Here is a 24,479-nt window from a genome sequence, read left to right as displayed (position 1 = left end):
GAAAAATAATTGTTTTACATGTTAATATAAACAATTCTTTATACCCCTTTTCTTGTTATCATATTCCACCAATACCTCAATAAATGCACATATAAACCCTTAACCATAAACCCAACAAAATCTCATTGTGTTCCAACATCCAACATTCTTTGGTTTTCCCTTTGGTTTTACACATCATTTTCCACATACATTTTCATGGCCAAATTTGTGCACATTTTCTCCCTTATCATTCTTTTAATTGTGCTTAACTCTACTACACCAACATTTTGTCATACCAAAGGCTTGAAACCAAATAGAAACACATGGAAACAATTCGGGGTCAATTTGACCCAAACCCAATATTCAGAACAACAATTCATGAAGTGGGTCAATTTTGTTGGAACTTTAAATCATTCCCTTTTTTCCACCGCCAAAAACAAGCTTTTTCCTTCTTATACCCTCACCGTTGATCGGAACCCTGCAACCGGAGACTTTACTACCATTCAAGGAGCTATTGATTCTCTCCCTTTTGTCAATCTTATTAGAGTTGTCATTAAAGTTCATGCAGGAGTCTACAAGTAAGTTTTTATTTTTATTATTTACTTATGGTTTGTTTCACTTAGTTGTGTGTGAATTGTGACCAAGATTCGTACGTAGAATATTGATAAGATAACTTATGAGTGATTGTGAGGTAGAATTTGTCCTTTCATGGACAATAGTTATCATGAACTTAATTGCATTTGTGATAAAAAAAAAAAAAAAAGGTTCAAAATTTCTTTCTCTTAAGTTAAAACCATTTTTACGTCTTAAATTACAAAAATGTCGTCTAATTGTGATCAAGAAATTACATGAACCTGTGATCGTCATCATAATTCATAATTTGATATAAATGGAAGAAATATGGAACGCGGTTTATTTGCCTTTTCTTATTTGTTAGTGATTTCCTATTAGTTTTATAATATATATATATATATATATATATATATATATATATATATATATATATATATATATATATATATATATATATATATATATATATATATATATATATATATATATATATATATATATAAATGTTATTCAAGATTGTTAGCTTTGTTTACAATCATTATTACTTAATTACGAGTAGCTAATTAGCTAATCTAATAATGCTGACTGAATGTGCTTTTTCTTGACTTTAAAATGAGATAATTAGACTACCGAATTCCATGCATCAAGTCTAACGAGTTAATTAATTAAATTAATTATGGCTCAAGTATTTTAGCATGTGGTATTTTTGCAATGGCCTTTTCAGTTGTTTTTATGTAAAAAGAATATATCTTTTTCGTACCCGCAAACTAGATCATAATAATATAACGTTATTGCTTACTACAAAAACTTTAAGTTTTTAGTCAAACGTTCTGTTTCTGCACTTATTTTTTAATCTCGTATTAATTATTAAATATTCTTCCTGGTAGAAAGTACATAAAAATCCCTTTTCTGTAACTATTGTAAAAGAATTAAGTATGCAAAATGGCTAGATTGTTCGTAATTAAGAGTATTGGTCACACTGTTGTTGCTTTAGGTTCATGAAACATTTACTTATAGTTAATTTAATCATCATTATTTTATATTGACATAGGGAGAAGGTAAATGTGCCTCCACTGAAATCATTCATAACAATAGAAGGGGCAGGTGCAGACAAAACAATTGTTCAATGGGGTGACACGGCTCAAACCATTGGACCCAAAGGTCAACCCATTGGCACCTATGGCTCAGCCACTTTTGCTGTCAATTCCCCTTATTTCATTGCCAAAAACATCACATTTCAGGTAACAAATTTCATAAAAAAAAAAAAATCAGATTATTTTTTGTTGAACGGTGTACATAAAACACCATGATTTAATAAAGTTATTATGAAAGCTCAATAATTGAGTATGTGATGAATGCAGAACACGACACCGGTGCCAAAACCAGGGGCTATAGGCAAACAAGCGGTAGCGTTTAGGATATCAGCAGATACAGCCGCATTTGTGGGGTGTAGATTTTTGGGTGCACAAGACACACTTTATGATCAATTGGGTAGGCATTATTACAAAGAGTGTTACATTGAAGGTTCTGTGGATTTCATTTTTGGCAACGGTCTCTCCCTTTTCGAGGTCTGTTTTAAAAATGTTTTATCTATAAATATATATTTATATAAGTGTTCTAATTTTAAAATCTAAATTCTAAATCTAAATATATACTTAAGTATAATGAACTATTTCTAGTTGATTATCATTTTGCACAGTGCACTTATATATGACTTTATATATTTTAAATTAAACCTTGAATTTGCATAACTGAATTATTTTATGTATTTTCATTTTTTATTATTATGCAACACATTTAAGAAAATTCATTGCCTATAATCAAGGTTGGAGAATTCGGATCTCGGGGAGATCTCGTTTGGACTTTCTTAGAGAGATCTCGGCATCTCGGAATAATTTCGGGGAGATCTCGGACGTTGACTTACGTTGACTTTATAGTTTTTTCAATAAAAATAAACATAAAAACATAAATATATGTATATTTATATACGTTTTTACGATATTTTACAAAAATATCCGAGAAATGAGCTAGAAAATATTTGAATTACGAATTTTACAAGACTATCTTACATATTAGCAAGAAAAATCCGAGAAATCGTTTGACTAAGTTTGAACCCATTGACCGAGAAATCTCGAGAGATGAAATCTCGTCTCGGTTGCCTTCTAAAAACGAGATCTCGGAGAGATGATGTCAAAGCAGAGGGGTATAAAATACTATTAAATTTTAGCAGGAAAATACTATTAAATACGATACAATTTTACACAAGATATTTATTTATTTATAGAATGGATATACTTAAACCTTGCTACAACACTTATAGGCAGTGTACCTAATCGTACAGTAGTGTAGTTTTTAGTAAGTCCGGTTCGTTCCACAGGGAAATCTTTAAACAAAGCTCAACGCTATATTAGTTTACTTTTATAAAAATACAAATATATATATAGGTAATATTATTATTATAAAGGGGGGTTTTTACTGTTTAATGACCGGTTTGTCGATTTTAAAACTTTAGTCGCAGTTAAAACCTAATGTAAAATATAAAATAAATACAAGACTTAAATTAAAGCGTAAAGTAAATAACGATAATGAAATTGCGAATAAAAATGCGATAAAATAAAATTACGATAATTAAAAGGTACGATAATTAAAAGTGCGATTAAATAAAATAACAATAAATAAAAGTGCGATAATTAGAAGTGCAATTAAATATAAAATAAAGGAAATTAAATATGAAATAAAAGAATTATTCTTATTTAAACTTCCGTAATCATGATGTTTGACGTGTTGATTTTAATTTTATGCCCATGGGTTAATTGTCCTTTGTCCTGGATTATTCAATATGTCCGTCTGGTTTTTGTCCATAACAGTCCATCAGTCATAAATATAAATTGCAAGTGTCCTTGTCAAATTATTATTATACCCGAAGATAAATATTCCAACTAATTGGGGATTCGAATTGTAACAAGGTTTTAATACTTTGTTTAATGAATACACCAGGTTATCGACTGCGTGTAAACCAAGGTTTTACTACTTTGTTAACAATTACACCAATTACCCTTGAATGTAATTTCACCCCTGTTTTAATTATTCTAGTGGCTATTAATCCATTCCCGTGTCCGGTTAAATGAACGATTATTCGTACATATAAATACCCCGCCCATCGTGTCCGATCGAGTTTATATGGTGATTTATAGGGACGCCCAATTGTAAATCTTTATATTAACATTAACAAACTTTCATTTAGTTAAACAAATATAAAGCCTATTAATAGCCCATAGTCTAGTTTCCACAAGTGTCGTTCTTTTGTCCAAACCCCAATTATGGTACAAAGCCCAATTACCCAATTTTAGTAATTAGCCCAACATCATGATTACTTCGTTTTAAACAAGCATAATAATAACTTAGCTACGAGACATTAATATAAAAAGGTTGAACATAACTTACAATGATTAAAAATAGCGTAGCGTTACACGGACAGAATTTCGACTTACACCCTTACAACATTCGCTAACATACCCTTATTATTAGAATTATAATTAAAATTAAAATATAAATTATAAATATAAATATATATTACTTCGTATCAATGAGAAGAAAAAAATGATGATGATTTTGATCAGAATTCGGGTTGATTTATAGCCAGACTTGAAATTTGGGGCTCCGCGACTCGCGGCCAGATACCCTTAAAACTCCGCGAGTCGCGGAGAGGTATTTACAGTTTACACCCTTGGAGTTTCCTGCTGCCGACGGTTTTAAATATATATATATAATATATATATAATTAATATAATTAATTATATATTATATTATATTTATATATATAGTTAACTTGTAATTTTTAGTCCGTTGCGTCGAGCGTTAAGAATTGACTCTGGTCCCGGTTCCGGATTTTCGAACGTCCTCGCGTACAATTTAATATCTTGTACTTTGCGTTTTGAATCTTGTACTCTTGTGATTTTGAGACGTTTCTTATCAATAATTGGAACCTTTTTGATTGTCTTTTGTTCTTTTGAGCTTTTTGGTCGTTTGCGTCTTCAAATCGTCGAATCTGTCTTTTGTCTTCACCTTTTATTATTTAAACGAATATCACTTGTAAATAGAACAATTGCAACTAAAAGCTTGTCTTTCTTGAGGAATAATGCTATGAAATATATGTTCGTTTTTAGCATTATCAAATATTCCCACACTTGAGCGTTGCTTGTCCTCAAGCAATATTGTCTTGAAATACTAGAATCACTTCTTTATTCTTCACACTTTGTACATCAGTGATTTCTATACGGCGGTATAAACAATGGTAGTAACGATATGGTTTACAGTCCCACATGACTATAAAAATTTAGATCCATTAAGGAAATTGGATCTTTATGAAAACATTTGATCTTTTGAAAATTAAATCTAGTTTTTACCCTAGATAAGTTTTCCGGAATAACCCTTTACCGGTGTTTGCAAAATATTTTTGTGGGTTTGGTGGGTTTCAGATTTGAAATTTTTAGCTCAAAACTTGCGGTTTTGTGTCACCCACTTGCTAACCTTGTATTTGGAAAGCAACACGTCCAGTTTACTTGTTCCGTATATTACCTTTCGGCAAACTACCGTCCGGTTGTAAAGGAAAGCGTTGAACAAGCAACTGTTTAAGGCAATGTCCCGTGACATGCTTTTGATTATGGTCTATAATGTGTCGGACGCAATTACTATCCTTGGTAGGAGCAATAGTAAAGCTCACCCTTATAATTTGTCGGTTTGGCACGAGGTCCTGTCTTTGACCATGCTATGCAACCACCGTTCTTACGGTTGACACCCGATTTAGTTCAGGTGACCTAATGAATTCCAGGTGAATTCCTAGGATTTTACGTTCAATGGTAATGAACGCATTGAAAATAGGGTTTTCAGAAAACAAATCGGTTTGTATTTTTATCAAAATATTTTCTCGTTCAAGCTCGAGTTTAGATATCATTGAATTCCATGAGTTTGAATTCTCAATCTTTAAGGTCAATCTCTAGGATTGAGTAATATCAGTCTTAAAAGCTGATTTTTAATCTTTAAGGAGATTATCCTTTCTGGGGATCTGATTCATTAGTCTTATCCAGCTAATTTGCACAGTGCCTCCCCATTGTACGAGATAAATCCTTCTCATGGTTAGGATAAATCTGACCACTTGGCGACCCTGTTTGATGCTGAGGTCCGTGGATTTCCTGCTGATTTTAGTGATGACTTTTCTAGATTTTTCGTCAACCTACAGCTGGTCTGGACGACAACTTCATGACCTAAATCAAGAAGCGTGTGTCTTTTTCGGAAGACTTTACTTCCTTTTAATGATGGAATTGATTCATCGTGTAGATCCATCTCTTCTTTTCTTTCATCGGGTAAAACAGTTTAGTTTAGTTCAAAGCAAAAGTATTTTCAGTTATTTGTTACAAATATATGTGACATATGTTTAAAATAACTTGGTAAATTTTCCCACACTTGGCTTTTTATTTTTCTTTTTATCGTCCTCTATTCCAATTTAAATGAATTTTAACATTTTAGTTTGTTTCTCAATTTATGTCCTTTCCGAGGTAACAATAATTTCGGTGTTAAAACCTAGTTTTATCGTTCATAAATATGTATAAACATGATTTGAATTCATTTAATTAAAAATTTTGAAAAATTTTACTAGAATTGGGTAGTCAGTATATAAGACTAGGGCTGTTCTTTTTTATCAGAGAGCACTAGATTCTAATACAACTACTGCTTTACTAGTATTTTAATGGTAACCAAGTGTATAAAGTAAAAAATTTTTAAAATCCGAAAGAATTTAACCCCTTCCCACACTTAAGATCTTGCAATGCCCTCATTTGCAAGAAATCAGTAACAATTTAAATTATTGAGGGTGATTTGTGTGAAAATGATTAAATTTTTACCAAAGTTTCCAAATATATTGGCGTTTGTTTGCTGAATGATAAATGGTGCACATCATTTGTTCATTCCGTCTTGTTGTTATTTCACATATATTTTGCATCTTTGTCGTCAAAATTACTTGCTTTTGCTGAACTTAATGCCAGTCTTTGAAAATGCGTTGTTTTACCCTGTTGTGTACATAAGATAAACTGCAAACATATATACATATTTTTGAAGTTTGGTATATTACCCCACATTCAAAAATTATTAAAATCTAAGAATAAAAGTTAGATAATTATAAAAATGATTACAATATTAACAAAAATATTAAATATATCAATAATTACAAATTACAAAATAATAAAACAAAATAAGTAAACTAAGGATGATATTGGTACCAATAGGGGTTCCAGGCATACCCATACGTGCTATAGAATGCTTCGGCAGGGTCATACGTAGGATATGGTGGCTGCATCTCTATCGACCAAGGAGGGAAGACGGGTTTCGGAGTAGGAATATAGTTTCTACCTATATGTTGGCAATGCGCTATGATCTGGTTCTGATGAACTTGCCAATCTTCAAATGCTCTCTGTCTAGCATTTTCGTATTCCTGAGAAGCTATAAACCTATGCATTTCTTGCATCTGGTTCCCCCCTCCTACATTACCTTGTTCCTGGTTTCTCTCTACCTGTGGATGTCTACCATTGTATCGTACTGCGGCGTTATTTCGCCGCTTCAAAACTTTCGCACCATGGTATACATTTAAACCTATAGTGTCGCGGGGTTCCGGCTCTTCTTCTAATAATCCCCCCCGACTTATATCCACACCGAGATATTCACCAATCAAAGTAATAAAAATACCACCTCCTATTATGCTATGTGGACGCATCCCTCGAACCATAGCTGATAAATAATAACCCACACAATATGGTATACTTACAGCGCTGTGTGGGTCTCGAATACACATATGGTAAAACAAATCTTGTTCATTTACCTTTTCTTTGTTTTTACCCCTTTGTGTAATCGAATTAGCTAAAAACCTATGTATTACTCTTAATTCGGCTCTATCTATATCCAAATAAGAGTAGTTTCCCCCTTTGAAACGGTGGTGGCTTGTCATTTGACTCCACACACCGTGTGTATCAAAATTCTCATCTATTTTCCTACCGTTTAGTATCAATCCTCTACAATCGGCAGACGCTAATTCCTCAGGCGTATATATACGTAAAGCCTGAGCCATGTCCAGTAAAGACATGTGGCGCATCGAACCGCCTAACAAAAATCTAATAAAAGAACGATCGGTTAAACTAGCTACCCGATCATTCAACTCTATACTACATAACAACTCTTCACACCATACTTTATATACAGGTCTGCGTATGGTGAATAAACATATCCAGTCATTAAAAGAAGAATTACCATACCTCTGTACCAGTAATTCCCTAATTGGCCCGGCCAATTCTACAGCTTCCAAGGGTCCCCATTCTATGACCCTCGGTACCTCAACAACCTTGGAATGAAGAGTATGCAAACCCCGTTGATATTTTGGATAATCTATCCAAAGTCTGTCAAATCTCAGGTTCGGGTGCAACTGTTCCAAATGCATATCTGAAAAGGTCATGACTGGATGAGGTACATCCTGCCTGTAGTAGTTATCTACCTCCTGTTGTTCCAAGTTCTCAGCAGGAGCATGGCGGGCTTGGGATGAAGATTCACCCCTTTCATTCTGCAAAACACATCAAACACAAATTTTGTGCATCCAAATATGCATTAGTGTCAGCAAAATCATCAATCAAAATAATCACAATGACATTATCAATTTATATCAAACTTAAGCTCATTTTCACATTTTTATCAAATCTACACTTTTTCAAATAAGCATATACGAAAATTTTCGCCAAGTTCATAAGCATTCAACTCAAATAACATGTCAAAATAATCATTACTAGCAAATAAACAAGTCTCAAATGGCATTATCTTTCAAAAATCAAGTTCATGAATTTTGGACTTGAAAAAGTCCACTTTAATTCTCAAAATCATGTTTAGGCTCAAAGTTTGGATCTTTTAACTACCTAGACATGTTACACTACTCAATTTAGCAACAATTTATGACAAAAATCGGCCATAACCTGTTTATATCAAAAAGCCCCAAATTGCTCAAGAACACAAACCCTAGATTATTCAAAATTTGAAGTTTAAGGCTTCTAATCATGTTAATCAGCATCAATCTAGGTTATACAAGCATAATATATAAACAATTTAAGTCTAATTACACTAAAAAGCATCAAAATCAAATTGGGTAAAAATTAGCTCAAGAACACTAAAATTCGAATTAAATGGTGTTTAGGTGTAGAAATTTACCGTTTTTCTTGAGTAGTTCCTAGATATCATCCTTCTCAACATGATTTTAGCAAAAAATTTGGTGATTAACGGTTAAAAATTGAGATTTTTGGGGGTGATTTTCGGGTTTTTTCGAGTGCTTTTTCGCAGAAAATTTCTGTGTTTTTGGTGGTGGGAGTTTACTGATCGATTCAGCTGTTTTATTTTTTTTCTGTGTTTTGGTCCCTCCGCGAGTCGCGGAGGTTTGCACTGCAAACTCCGCGAGTCGCGGAGTTTACTTTTTTTTTTTTTTTTTTTTTTTTTTTTAATAACTTATTAAAACAATTAAGAAATTAATTTTAAAATTTTGTTTCCCTTGTTATTTAGGACGAGGTCGTTTCGGATCGATGTCCTAGTCCGTCCCTCGACAAAATTTTAAAATTTGTCTCTTTGTAGCGATTGTTTTAAAAGCTAAGATTTTTGGGTTTTTTCAATGTTTTTGGCATACTTTAATTCAATAAGATTAAAAATAATGATAATAAAAGTTCTCGTTCCTCCCTCGGGTAAAGCAATTTCGGTTCAAAGACCTAGTCTTCAACTTACGACGAATTTTAAAAATCATATTCTTAACTTAATGAGATAAAGTAAATTTTTGTTTTTAAATTCACACAACTTAAATATAAAATTCAAAATTAAAAATTAAAAAATTAAAAATTCACACCAAACTTAAAATTTGAAATGCATAAAATTAAAATTTCATATTTTAAAAATTAAAAATTCACACCAAACTTAATTTAAAAATTCATAAATTCATACCAAACTTATATTAATTTTTCAAATATTTACAATTTTAAATATATTGTTTTTACAAAGTTTACAATATTAATTTAAGATTTAAATATTAATTTTTAAAAACATGGTAAAAATAAAATTAAAAATCTTTTTGTCTTTTTATCCCACTTTAATCAATCAAATATTATCAAAAATATGCGCCCCTCTTTTCGGTAAAGTAATTTCGGTTCCAAGACCTAATTTAACTCATGACGAATTTTTGAAATATTTTGGGTTGATTGATTAAAGATATTTATACCTTAAGAATAAACGTTAAATTTCGCAGTGATGTAATAAATTTTTGAACGATATCAATAATTTCGGTCGCCAAACCTAATTTTATTTAATACCAATTTAATACTTTTTAGCGAACAAATTAGCGTTTATTATCAAAAGGTTAAAAATAAAAATAAAAATAAAAACTGTACAGACATACCTGTGAAATAGATTTCTTAGTTATATGATCTATTATATTCATAAGATAGTCGGTTTAATTGGTTTTCCATGGCTGCATAGGCGTAACCTCGAGCATTCATTGTCTTTTCTTCTAAACATATGAACGGTCCGTCTCTGCATAAAGTAACAAATTCGGTATTTGAATAGGTTTGATTATTTGAACATTTACCTCCATGTGACCATTTTCCGCATTTGTGACATTTTTCTAGGTGTCGTGCTCTTCTTTTCGCTGCGGATTTTGATTTTCCTTTACCAAATTGTAACTTATTATCTTCGCATCTGGATCCTTTTCTAACTCCGTCCATTCTTTCTCTGATTACTGATACTATTTCACTCGGGAGTATGTCATTATTACGTTTAGTGATCAAAGCGTGTAGCATTAGACCATGGTTTAGTTCACAGGCAGTCTTCATTTCGTAAAAACCTAAAAAAAATAAAAATTCAGAATGGGGGGAGAAGACTAGTTCTTTAGGGTCTGCTAGGGAAAGACCATACGTGTTCCATTTTCGAGAACTACACGAAAACAGACAATCTAACTCTAACAGAAATATATATTATCCTTTAAAGACTTGATTCTCCCCACACTTAGTTAGCTGTGGTATCGAAATTGTGATTAACTTCGTTGTCGACTTCCATCGGACCATGTATGTAATGTTTAACTCTGTGACCATTAACTTTAAATTCAATCCCATTTGAATTTATCAATTCTATCGTTCCGTATGGGAAAACTCTTTTGACTATGAATGGTCCAGACCATCTTGATTTCAATTTTCCAGGAAATAGCTTGAATCGTGAATTGAAAAGAAGAACTCTGTCTCCTTCTTTGAATTCTTTTGAACTTCTGATTCTTTTATCATGTCATTTCTTCGTTCTTTCTTTATAGATTAACGAATTCTCGTATGCTTCATGTCTTAATTCTTCTAATTCGTTTAGTTGACTTAATCGTAGACGTCCGGCTTCATGTAAATCAAGGTTACATGTCTTCAAAGCCCAAAATGCTTTGTGTTCAATTTCTACTGGAAGATGACATGCTTTTCCATACACAAGTCTAAAAGGTGTGGTTCCAATTGGAGTTTTGTAGGCTGTTCTAAAAGCCCAGAGTGCATCCTCCAATTTAATGGACCATTCCTTCGGATTTGATCCTACGGTTTTCTCTAGAATACGTTTTAAAGCTCGGTTTGTATTTTCAACTTGTCCACTTGTTTGTGGATGATATGCGGTGGAGATTTTATGAGTTACTCCATATCTTTTAAGAACTTTCTCAAGTTGATTATTACAAAAATGAGTACCCCGATCACTTATTAAAGCTTTCGGTGTTCCAAACCTTGCAAAAAGACGTTTTAAAAAGTTGACTACAACTCGTGCATCGTTAGTTGGGAGAGCTTGTGCTTCCGCCCATTTAGATACATAATCAATGGCTACGAGTATATATAGATTATTATGAGATTTTGGAAATGGACCCATAAAGTCAATACCCCAAATGTCAAATACTTCACATACTTGGATGACATTTTGTGGCATTTCATCACGTTGACTTATTTTTCCGGCCCTTTGACATGCATCACAGGATTTGCAAAGAAGGTGTGTGTCTTTGTAAATTGTAGGCCAATAGAATCCAGCTTCATAAACTTTTCTTGCTGTTAGTTGAGGCCCATAATGCCCTCCTGTTGGTCCTGTGTGACAATGGTTTAAAATTTTACTAGCTTCATCTCCAAATACACATCGGCGTATTATTCCATCGGGACAACTTTTAAACAGATGTGGATCTTCCCAGAAATAGTGTTTTATATCACTGAAGAATTTCTTTCGTCTTTGGTACGATAATCCTTTTTCAAGGAATCCACAAACTAAGTAGTTTGCATAGTCTGCAAACCATGGGATTTCTTTATAATCTATCTTCAATAGATATTCATCAGGAAAGTTGTCTTGTATGGCCGATTCATTCAGAACTTCTAATTCGGGATTTTCAAGACGAGAAAGATGATCAGCGGCGAGATTTTCTGCTCCTTTTTTATCTCGGATTTCAATATCAAACTCTTGTAAGAGTAAGATCCAACGGATTAATCTTGGTTTAGCATCTTGTTTTGAAAATAGGTATCTAAGAGCAGAATGGTCGGTATAGACCACCGTTTTTGCTAGAACGAGATATGATCGAAATTTGTCAAAAGCAAAGACAATAGCAAGGAGTTCTTTTTCAGTAGTTGTATAGTTCGTTTGTGCTCCTTGTAATGTCTTACTAGCATAATATATAGGTTGAAATCGTTTTTCAATCCTTTGTCCTAAAACGGCTCCCATTGCAAAATCACTTGCATCGCACATTAGTTCAAATGGTAGATTCCAATTTGGTGTTATCATGATCGGTGCATTAGTGAGTTTTTCTTTAAGAATATTAAAAGATTTGATACATTCATCTGAAAAGATGAATGGAGCATCCTTTTCTAGGAGTTTATTCATAGGAGTGGCAATTTTAGAAAAATCTTTTATAAAACGTCGGTAAAAACCGGCATGCCCTAGAAAACTCCTAACTCCTCTAACATTTGTGGGATGTGGAAGTTTAGCAATTACATCTACTTTAGCTTTATCCACTTCAATTCCTTCTTTTGAAATTTTATGTCCAAGAACGATGCCTTCTTTAACCATGAAATGGCATTTCTCCCAATTAAGTACTAGATTTGATTTTTCGCATCTAATTAGCATTCGTTCCAGATTAACTAGACATGATTTAAATGTATCACCGAAGACTGAAAAGTCATCCATGAATACTTCCATGCATTCTTCTATCATGTCGTGAAAAATCGCCATCATGCACCTTTGAAAGGTTGCAGGGGCGTTACAAAGTCCAAATGGCATGCGTTTGTAAGCAAAAGTACCATAAGGGCACGTGAATGTGGTTTTCTCTTGATCTTCGGGTGCTATTGGAATTTGAAAATATCCGGAAAATCCATCTAGAAAACAATAGTAACTATTTCCGGCTAATCTTTCCAACATTTGATCTATGAAAGGTAAGGGAAAGTGATCTTTTCTGGTGGCGTCATTTAATTTTCTATAATCAATACATACACGCCATCCTGTTACAGTCCTAGTAGGAATAAGCTCATTTTTCTCATTTGTAATGACAGTCATGCCACCCTTCTTAGGCACGCATTGAACTGGGCTTACCCATGGGCTATCAGAAATTGGATATATCAAACCTGCATCTAGCAGTTTAATAATCTCTTTCTTAACTACATCTTGCATATTAGGATTTAGTCTTCGTTGGCGTTGCACATACGTTTTATGACCTTCTTCCATAAGGATTTTATGTGTGCAATACGAAGGACTTATTCCTTTAATATCATGAATCTTCCATGCAATGGCTGGTTTATGAGCTTTCAACACAGAAATGAGTTGTGATTTCTCATTTTCAGTAAGAGAAGACGATATTATTACAGGTAATTCAGATTCACCATGTAAATAAGCGTATTCCAAATGGTTTGGAAGTGGCTTTAACTCTAATTTCGGAGGTTCTTCTATCGATGATTTATATCGATATCTGTCTTCTTCTTTTAGCATTTGAATTTCTTCTGTTGTTGGTTCATATCCATTAGCTATAAGTGTAGCTAACATTTCAGCTTCATCAATTGGTTCATTTCCTTCTCCTAAAGAACATTCTCCTGTTCCTTGTAATTCTGGAAATTCTTCTAATAATTCTGCATGTGCATCTATAGTTTGAATATAATAACATGTATCATCTGCAGATTGTGGTTGTTGCATTGCTCTATCAACTGAAAAGGTAACACTCTCATCCTCTATACTTAGGGTCAGTTTCTTACCGAACACGTCTATCATTGCTTTAGCCGTGTTTAAGAATGGTCTTCCTAATATGAGAGGAACTTGAGAATCTTCTTCCATGTCCAAAACAACAAAATCTACTGGGAATACTAAAGTACCAACTTTAACTAGCATGTTCTCCATTATCCCTCTAGGATATTTTATTGATCTATCGGCTAGTTGTATGCTTATTCTGGTTGGTTTCAATTCTCCAAGGTCTAGTTTAGCGTATAGTGAATACGGCATTAGATTTATACTAGCACCTAAATCAGCCAATGCTTCTATTGAACTAAGGGTACCCAGAAAACATGGAATTGTGAAACTTCCTGGATCAGATAGTTTTTCTGGTATCTTATTCAACAGCACTGCTGAACAATTAGCATTCATAGTAACAGCCGAGAGTTCTTCCATTTTCTTTCTATTCGTGATTAGATCTTTCAAGAATTTAGCATACCTTGGCATTCCTGAAATCACATCAATGAAAGGAAGATTTACATTTATCTGTTTAAACATATCCAAGAATTTGGATTGCTCGGCTTCAAGTTTTTCCTTCTTCATTTTACTCGGATAAGGAAGTGGTGGTTGGTATGGTTTAACATAAGGTTTATCCTTAACTGTGTTATCTTCATTAACCTTTTCAACTACCGGTTCTTTTTCCTTATCTTGATCAGGTTGTGGTTCTTGTGGAGTAGGAATAGTTTCATCAGAAGTTACAGGTATTTCAGGTGGTTTAAGTGTTGTACCACTTCTTGTGGTAATAGCTTTAGCTGTTTCATTCCGGGGGTTAGCATTTGTATCACTAGGTAAACTTCCCGGTTTTCTTTCACCTATTAACCTTGCTAGGTTACTCACTTCTTGTTCCAGATTTTGAATAGAAGCTTGTTGATTTCTAAATGCTTGAGCATTTTGTTCATTGGTTTGTTTTTGAGATGTGAAAAACTGCGTTTGAGTTTCAACTAGCTTCGTCATCATATCTTCTAAATTCGGCTTTTTATCATCGGTTTGTTGTGGTGGTTTGTTCTGAAAATTAGGTCTTTGCTGATTATAAGTATTATTGGATACTTGTTGATTGCTAGGACCTTGTTGGTTGTTGTATGGAATATTTCGGTTATAATTCTGGTTTTGATTGTAAATCGGTCTTGGCGGTTGATAATTATTCTGATAATTATTTCCAGGCCTTTGGTTTATGTATGAAATATTCTCTCTTTGTTCCATTGTTAATTCAATACTGAGACAATCTTTTGTCAAATGTGGTCCTCCACACTGCTCACAACTAATTCGTATAGAGTGAATATCCTTAGTCATCTTTTCCATTCGTCTCTCGAAAGCATCTATCTTTGCGGAAATGGAATCTAAGTCATGGCTAGAATCGGCTCTAGCTGCTTTAGATGATCTAATGATGTCTTTTTCTTGGTGCCACTCATGTGAGTGGGAAGCAGTGTTATCAATAATTTTGTAAGCATCAGTTTCGGTTTTCTTCATAATCGAACCACCAGCTGCTATATCTATGTCTTTCCTTGTAGTGATGTCGCATCCTTGGTAGAATATTTGTACTATTTGACAGGTGTCTAAACCATGTTGCGGACATCCTCTTAATAACTTTCCATATCTTGTCCACGCCTCATAAAGAGTTTCATTTGGCTTTTGTGTGAACGTAACAATTTCTGCTTGAAGTCTTACGGCTTTAGATGCAGGAAAGAATTGTTTAAGAAATTTGTCAATCAAAACATCCCATGTATCGATCGCCCCTTCAGGTAACGATTCCAACCAATCTTTGGCTTCTCCCTTTAAAGTCCAGGGAAATAACATGAGATATATCTGTTCATCCTCCACTTCTCGGATTTTAAATAGTGTGCAGATCCTATTAAAGGTACGTAGATGTTCATTTGGATCTTCCTTCGGCGCACCACTAAATTGGCATTGATTAGTCACCATGTGTAGAATTTGTCCTTTGATTTCATAATCTGGCGCATTAATGTCTGGATGAGTAATTGCGTGACCTTGGCCAGTGCGTTTAGCTCTCATTCGGTCTTCCATACTTAAAGGTTCCAGATTCTCCATAATTGAATTTGTTGACTCGGTATCAATAGATGATTCTGATTTAATAGTTCGTTCCTCAACAATCTCTATTTGAATGATTGGTGGTTCCGGAGGAAAGTTTAATGGTTCAGGATCTACGAACCGTTCCTGAATATTTTCTGGATTCTCAATTGTGAGGTCGGGTTCAAAAAATGGATTATCGGAAATTTGAACTGAAGTACTTGGTCGACTGGATGACGATTCTAAAGAAAAATCAACGGCGGTTATATTTGTTAAACGATGTCTTGATCGAGTTACAGGTGGTGAACGTACAAAAGGTGGTGAACGTCTTGCTCGGTGCATTCACTGAATATTCTATTAGTTTTAAAAAGGAAAGAAAAATTATAATAAGTTATCCAATCAATAGACTTTTCTGATTTTGCCCACGTTTCGAATAGCCAAAAGATGCAGCAGAGGGGCAGGATTCGTTTGGTCTCAATATAATTGAGGACTGTTTGGCTCCAATAACCCGGTCCACGTACAAATCCAACTATTACTACGAACCAGAAAATTTTGATGTCTATTAATTTAACCACTTAAAATAAATTTTCGTAATTTTAAGAAATTTAGATAAGAAGTAGAATAAAAATCTATGTCCTAAAAACTAGAATAACGAGAAATAAGAGAGAAAAAGATTGCGTCGAAAAAGGTCGAAAAAGAAAAAAAATGGTTGAAAAATAAAAGGTGACGGAAAAATAAAAGAAACTTATAAAAACTTAAAAATACTTAACTAATTTAACCTTATTACTACAACTAACTTAAAATTATAATCGCAAATTGAAATTACTAATTGGAATGATAATTGATACATAGTAAAAGGTCTAAAAATATTAAAGCTTACAGGAAAAACTAAATCCCAAATGGAAATAACTTAAAAAGAAACTAAAACTTAAAAAGGCGTCGCAAAATTCTAAAGCACCTAAATCTTAGTCTAAAGAAAAAGCACTTAAGGAATTCTACGGCAAAGCCTAAAAATCTAGGAGTAAAAATAACTATAGCAAAAACTAAGTTTAAAATTAAATATGAGCTAAAAAATACAAATATTACGCTACAACGATTAAAAAGGGACAAAATATAAAAATATACAAAAAGTTGTAAAAAGTACAATTTTTATAAAAATATTATTTTTATATTATTTATTTAATAAAACTATTAATTTTACAATTTTAATAAACTTATTTATACTAAATATAACAAATTAAATAAAAAGTAAAAGTAAAATTAAAATTAATAATAATAATAATAATAATAATTAGGTTTTAATAATAATAATAATTAAAAATAACCCGTGATTAGGGTTTTTGTCCGTGTGTCAGAAGGTCTCCGCGAGTCGCGGCAAATAAAGAGGAAAACCCCGCGAGTCGCGGGGTTCAGGAATTCAGTTGACAGGTTTTGTTTTTACGCGTTTTTCTTATTATTTTTTTTTTTTTTCTTTTGTTTTCTGTTTTTTAATTAAATAAAAGATATTAAAATTAAAACTTATATTTTTATAAACTAAAATAAAAATAAAGAAACTTATAAAACTTAAATATTTAACAAAATCTTAAAAATACATATATTTTTGTTTTTTATATTTTTGAATAATTAAAACGTATTTCTACAAAAGCAAATTTTTAATAAAAGTAACTAAAAATCTTGTTTTTTTTTTTTTTAATTTTATTATATTAGCGTTGCGCTTCCGGCTTTTAAGATAGTTCCCCGGCAGCGGCGCCAAAAATACTTGATGTCAAAGCAGAGGGGTATAAAATACTATTAAATTTTAGCAGGAAAATACTATTAAATACGATACAATTTTACACAAGATATTTATTTATTTATAGAATGGATATACTTAAACCTTGCTACAACACTTATAGGCAGTGTACCTAATCGTACAGTAGTGTAGTTTTTAGTAAGTCCGGTTCGTTCCACAGGGAAATCTTTAAACAAAGCTCAACGCTATATTAGTTTACTTTTATAAAAATACAAATATATATATAGGTAATATTATTATTATAAAGGGGGGTTTTTACTGTTTAATGACCGGTTTGTCGATTTTAAAACTTTAGTCGCAGTTAAAACCTAATGTAAAATATAAAATAAATACAAGACTTAAATTAAAGCGTAAAGTAAATAACGATAATGAAATTGCGAATAAAAATGCGATAAAATAAAATTACGATAATTAAAAGGTACGATAATTAAAAGTGCGATTAAATAAAATAACAATAAATAAAAGTGCGATAATTAGAAGTGCAATTAAATATAAAATAAAGGAAATTAAATATGAAATAAAAGAATTATTCTTATTTAAACTTCTGTAATCATGATGTTTGACGTGTTGATTTTAATTTTATGCCCATGGGTTAATTGTCCTTTGTCCTGGATTATTCAATATGTCCGTCTGGTTTTTGTCCATAACAGTCCATCAGTCATAAATATAAATTGCAAGTGTCCTTGTCAAATTATTATTATACCCGAAGATAAATATTCCAACTAATTGGGGATTCGAATTGTAACAAGGTTTTAATACTTTGTTTAATGAATACACCAGGTTATCGACTGCGTGTAAACCAAGGTTTTACTACTTTGTTAACAATTACACCAATTACCCTTGAATGTAATTTCACCCCTGTTTTAATTATTCTAGTGGCTATTAATCCATTCCCGTGTCCGGTTAAATGAACGATTATTCGTACATATAAATACCCCGCCCATCGTGTCCGATCGAGTTTATATGGTGATTTATAGGGACGCCCAATTGTAAATCTTTATATTAACATTAACAAACTTTCATTTAGTTAAACAAATATAAAGCCTATTAATAGCCCATAGTCTAGTTTCCACAAGTGTCGTTCTTTTGTCCAAACCCCAATTATGGTACAAAGCCCAATTACCCAATTTTAGTAATTAGCCCAACATCATGATTACTTCGTTTTAAACAAGCATAATAATAACTTAGCTACGAGACATTAATATAAAAAGGTTGAACATAACTTACAATGATTAAAAATAGCGTAGCGTTACACGGACAGAATTTCGACTTACACCCTTACAACATTCGCTAACATACCCTTACCCTTATTATTAGAATTATAATTAAAATTAAAATATAAATTATAAATATAAATATATATTACTTCGTATCAATGAGAAGAAAAAAATGATGATGATTTTGATCAGAATTCGGGTTGATTTATAGCCAGACTTGAAATTTGGGGCTCCGCGACTCGCGGCCAGATACCCTTAAAACTCCGCGAGTCGCGGAGAGGTATTTACAGTTTACACCCTTGGAGTTTCCTGCTGCCGACGGTTTTAAATATATATATATAATATATATATATAATTAATATAATTAATTATATATTATATTATATTTATATATATAGTTAACTTGTAATTTTTAGTCCGTTGCGTCGAGCGTTAAGAATTGACTCTGGTCCCGGTTCCGGATTTTCGAACGTCCTCGCGTACAATTTAATATCTTGTACTTTGCGTTTTGAATCTTGTACTCTTGTGATTTTGAGACGTTTCTTATCAATAATTGGAACCTTTTTGATTGTCTTTTGTTCTTTTGAGCTTTTTGGTCGTTTGCGTCTTCAAATCGTCGAATCTGTCTTTTGTCTTCACCTTTTATTATTTAAACGAATATCACTTGTAAATAGAACAATTGCAACTAAAAGCTTGTCTTTCTTGAGGAATAATGCTATGAAATATATGTTCGTTTTTAGCATTATCAAGAGATCTCGGGAGATTTACAACACTGCCTATAATAGGATAATAAGCATATGATAAACAAAGTTCATATTTCAAACAAACCAACAGGGCCCATTTCAGTTCCAATTGAATTGAATTCTCTAGGACCAATAACATGCTACACCGTGGACCCACATTGGACCCGAACCAAATCTTTTTTGTAAGTTACTGAAACCCGTATATTACAACATTTTTAAATTTAGTAGAATAAAAAGTGCCTAATTATTACTTGTATCTTTTAGCATAATTTAGAATAACCTTGTTCCCAAAAGACTAATATAGCACCTGATAATTTTGATTGAGACGTCATTTTTCAAAAGTCATCTTAACTTCTTAGGCTTATGTATGTTACAACACATTTCTTGCCCAGTATACACGTCCTTAGTACATTGTACAACTAACAAAGCACGTCGAGATTATAATAACTATTGTGATTGTGATTTAACATCAGGGGTGTCAAGTGCACGCAATAGCACCGGTAACAGGGGCTGTAACGGCACAAGGAAGAGGTAGTTTACTAGAGGACACCGGGTTCTCATTCTTGAGATGTAAGGTCACAGGGTCGGGTGCGCTTTATCTTGGTAGGGCATGGGGGCCGTTTTCAAGGGTCGTGTTCGCCTATACGTACATGGATAACATTATTATCCCAAAAGGCTGGTACAATTGGGGTGACCCAAACCGTGAAATGTAAGTACCCATTTCTCATTGTTCATATATAGTGTTAGACAAACTTTAGTGGATCATTCTTTTCAATAGATAAATACTATATTTATATTTATATGTTGTGATTTGTGTGGTGTGTATATATAGATATATACTGTACCATATATTTTTAGGGTGCATTGTCTTTTGGGGTGGGTAATTGGGTAATGGAATGGGGCGGTGGTTCATTTGCTTTTTGTGTATGCGCTCTAAAATAAATTAAAATTAAAATGTCACCTTTTGTAATGTGGTTTTGTTTCTTTAGCTTAGGTTTGTTGAATTATAGGCAAAAGTGAGTAACCACGTAAGCATTAATATCGAAAGAGTGCTCGCGTGCAACTTAATTCCTACTACTAGGTATTTTGTAGGATTGGAAAAAAAGGATGATGTGACAAAAAATAATCCACTTAAATAATGATATTATATTAATTAATAATTTATTTTATTTTATGTGAATATCATTGTGTGTATCGAACAGTGCAGATTGTTAAGGACTTTATATATACTCCATAATAAAGAAATATCTATTTCAAATGTTGAAGGATAATACGCCTCGATTAGTTACTTTTTACGTATCGTTGGGTGTAAGGGTAATTAAAGTTGTATCAGACTTGGTTCTAATATTTATAAGGCTAGAGTCGAAATATAACTATCACTTCTAATCCTAAAAGAGTAGTAGCGAAAGTATGATCTAAGATCGTTCCTTAAAAAGACGCGAATTTGAAGTTAGGCAATTCATAAATCTTCGATTAATTAGATGGGGTTTTAGTAGTGCAGGTTGAATTTGTTTTTATATTGCTAGTGAAATAAAATGCGTAAAAGTAAATAGAATGGAGGTTTCATGAGGTATGCTTTGATCGGGGGCATGGCTCCTATGACAGTTACCCGTGTTGGGTCTAAGTAGTTAAATATCTTAAAAGCTAAGGAAGAGATAAATTTATCATAAAGGATGAGTCAAACTAACAAGCCTACCAGACTCTGGTTTGAAGGTTGTCCAAAACTTGGGGTCAGGTATGTCACTTAGGGTTCTTGGATTGTAATGTTGTAATTGACAGAAGGTCTCTTCAATTAATAGTTCAGGAAGAATAACAGGCATGCTCAAATCTTATTCCCTTATCATGATGGGGGACGTTCATATCAAAGTATGGATTGCTTGATTTACAAGTTGAATTTACCTCTAAATATATAATCCTTATTTCCGATGAACGTACGAGGTGTTAGGAATATAACGGTCGTGCCAAGTTCAGGGAATCTATCAGGCAAGAAGAAACTAAGAACCTAAACCTAATGATTTAGCTACTCTAATGGAGAAGACCATCTAGCGCACTTCCTTGATTACCTCCTTAATTACTAATCGGAGTGATTAGTAATTAATTACAAATAAAAATATAAAGTATGGGATGTAAGTGTTTTTTAGTGTGTTGGGTGAAGTGTTTGAGTATGTTGAAATGGTAAGTGATGAGTATATATAGGTGGAAAAAATTACAAAATTGGTTCTTCAAAACCTTTGACAACTTTAGTCCTCGGATTCCTTGATGGTGTGTATTTTCGGATTGAAAACAGGATTAACAATCCAACCTTAAAAAATATCGGTCGGTTTTTGCTATTTCCCCTCGGAACCGACACTTGCAGGTGTTGGTTTTGGTGTTCTCCCTCGAAACCGACACTACTATGTGTGCTGAAAAAGAATCTTTAATTATTTGATAATTATTTGGTTCACTAAATTGATTAATTTTACAATTCTTATTTTATCGGTTAAGAATGACTATACAATTACAATTCTTATTTTGTGATAAAATGATTTGTGAAATTAACCTATATGGTTATATAAATGCAGGACTGTGTATTATGGACAATATAAATGTAGTGGACCAGGGGCAACATTTGCAGGAAGAGTGTCATGGTCAAGAGAACTCACTGACGAAGAAGCTAAGCCTTTCCTCTCACTTAGCTTTATTGATGGTTCTGAATGGATCAAATTGTGACGAGTTTATCACATAAACTTTTTTGTATATAGTTAAATACAGCAATAATCTTTTTTTGTTGATTTTCTTAAAGTCTTCTTTTGGGTTGAGGAAGTTGAAATACAGACAACAAATCGACCATCACCCAAGTCGATTATGATGTTAGATTGTGTACCTCCTAACAAGTCTATATCTAAAGTTCATTCGGAGGTCAACGAATGTGATCGGATTTGGACCCTCGTATATCCTTCTCATGTCGATTTTAGCACAGTTGAAGGATATGGGATTGAGTGAGATAAAGTATTTACATCAAATAATATAATTTATCAAGTGTGTTTTTTCATATGGGTTGATTTGTGTTTTATTTTGGTTTGAAAGTTGACATTAGTTACATGATCATGTCATGTTATATTGGAATTGATTTTCGTAAATTTGGTTTGTGTTGTAATTTTAATTATTATTAATAATTACTATGGCCCTTTTGCAAGCAATACTTATTTACTAATATTCATGAACAAAGAGAATGAGAATAAGTTTAGAGAATTTTGATTATGAAATTATTGTATGTTTACAAGCTTACATTGATGTAGTATTTATACTAAAAATTGGCCATCCATATTTGACTTTGTTTACATTTATATTATATTATAACACTCCCCCTTGGATGACAATTTTATTAAAGAGCAACTAGTACTGCCTCGTTAAAAACCTTGCTAAAGAAAAACCCAGTGGGATAAAAACTTTAGTCAAGGGAAAAAGAGTGCAGTATAGAGTTGACTCCCCCTCAAGTAGACATCGCTTAGTCGTCACATCTTTTGAACTTGCCTCATGCCAATATTGTGAAAGTATGTTCTGAAAACAGCGGTTGACAGTGCTTTGGTATAAAGATCAGCAGAGTTATTGATTGAACGTATCTCATTTTAATCTGGTTGTCTTTTACGAGATCTTGAGTATATGAGAAGAATCTGAGGTTTTCATCTGAAACTGTATCATCTAAATCTTTTATGTACAAGTTTAGCCCCTGTGATTTGTCTACAATCTCCTTCATGGTTTGCTCAAACCCTTGTTTCAATTCCTATTCCCATTTAGTCTTTTCTGAGCCTTACTAACATACTATTCTTTTCCATCAAACTTATGACCGTTAAGACCGTCTATGGCTTTGACGCCTCGTCAGCATTTATATTTTGTTCTGTCACTTTTGATACTCTTCTTTCATTTGTATTACGCAAGCTGCATTATCTTCATATATAGTTGTTGGTGAAGATAGTTGTTGATCTTTTATAGCGTTCTAGTCTACAAGAATCAATAATGATTTGTGTCATTGATCTCAACCAAACACATTTTTGAGTAGTTTCATATAATGCAATCACTTCGTCAAGATTTTATGATGTTGCAACAAGTGTTTGTTTTAAGAACGCCATAATTTTGTGGTACCTCCATTTAGGAATACATATCCAGTTTGAGATTTAGCTTTATGTAGATCAGATAAATAACCTGCATCTACATAATCAACCAAATCTTGTTTTGATTCGTTAGAATAAAATAATCCTAAATCAGTAGTTCCTCGAATGAAACAACCCAACCCGTACTCCGTACGATAATTTTTTTTTTTATACACATTTACGCGCCAATTAAATATGTAAACCATTCCACACGTTTCGTTAAAACATACTACGATTTTAATGTTTACAAAAAGGCACAAAAGCCATTAACGAATGTGATACAAGTTTGACCAACTACAAATGATAGTTTATAATCCAAACGACCTCTTGAGCATGGTTTGGGACTAAACTACCCAAAACGTAGGCCAACTTCCAAAAGCTTCATCATAACATCAACAGGGGACACCTAGTGCCCAACAACCCCCTTGCCTTTATCCGCACCTGCATCTAAAAATATGAACAACGAGGGGGGGTAAGCTAACGCTTAGTGAGTGCAATAATTATATGTTTACATATACAACCTACTTACTTGCAATCACTTACACATTTCCGCATACATGCTAGCAATATGATTAAGCATACCATCGCAATTATAATACTAAACTTCTAACAACATAAGCTAGCATAACAATAGCATATAATTTAAACAATATAATATGCTACAATCCGCACACAACCATGGTTAACCAATCGAACGAGGAAACGGTATTTA

The 24,479-nt window shown here is 32.8% G+C and overlaps 1 protein-coding gene across 1 annotated transcript; it reads left to right on the top strand.

Moving 5' to 3' along the window:
* Nucleotides 1-182: 182 nt before the first annotated feature.
* LOC139904311 (probable pectinesterase 53) lies at nt 183-22,714 on the top strand. Its single transcript, XM_071886246.1, has 5 exons — nt 183-557; nt 1,604-1,793; nt 1,914-2,120; nt 20,111-20,346; nt 22,199-22,714. Exons 1-5 carry the CDS (start codon nt 196-198, stop codon nt 22,344-22,346), a joined length of 1,143 nt encoding a protein of 380 aa, XP_071742347.1. The 5' UTR covers nt 183-195; the 3' UTR covers nt 22,347-22,714.
* Nucleotides 22,715-24,479: the final 1,765 nt, after the last annotated feature.

The sequence above is a fragment of the Rutidosis leptorrhynchoides genome, chromosome 4 (genome assembly GCF_046630445.1).
Source record: "Rutidosis leptorrhynchoides isolate AG116_Rl617_1_P2 chromosome 4, CSIRO_AGI_Rlap_v1, whole genome shotgun sequence".
Lineage (NCBI taxonomy): Eukaryota > Viridiplantae > Streptophyta > Magnoliopsida > Asterales > Asteraceae > Rutidosis > Rutidosis leptorrhynchoides.
The sequence above is the reverse complement of the archived record's forward strand: the minus strand, read 5'-3'. Positions and strand labels throughout refer to the sequence as shown.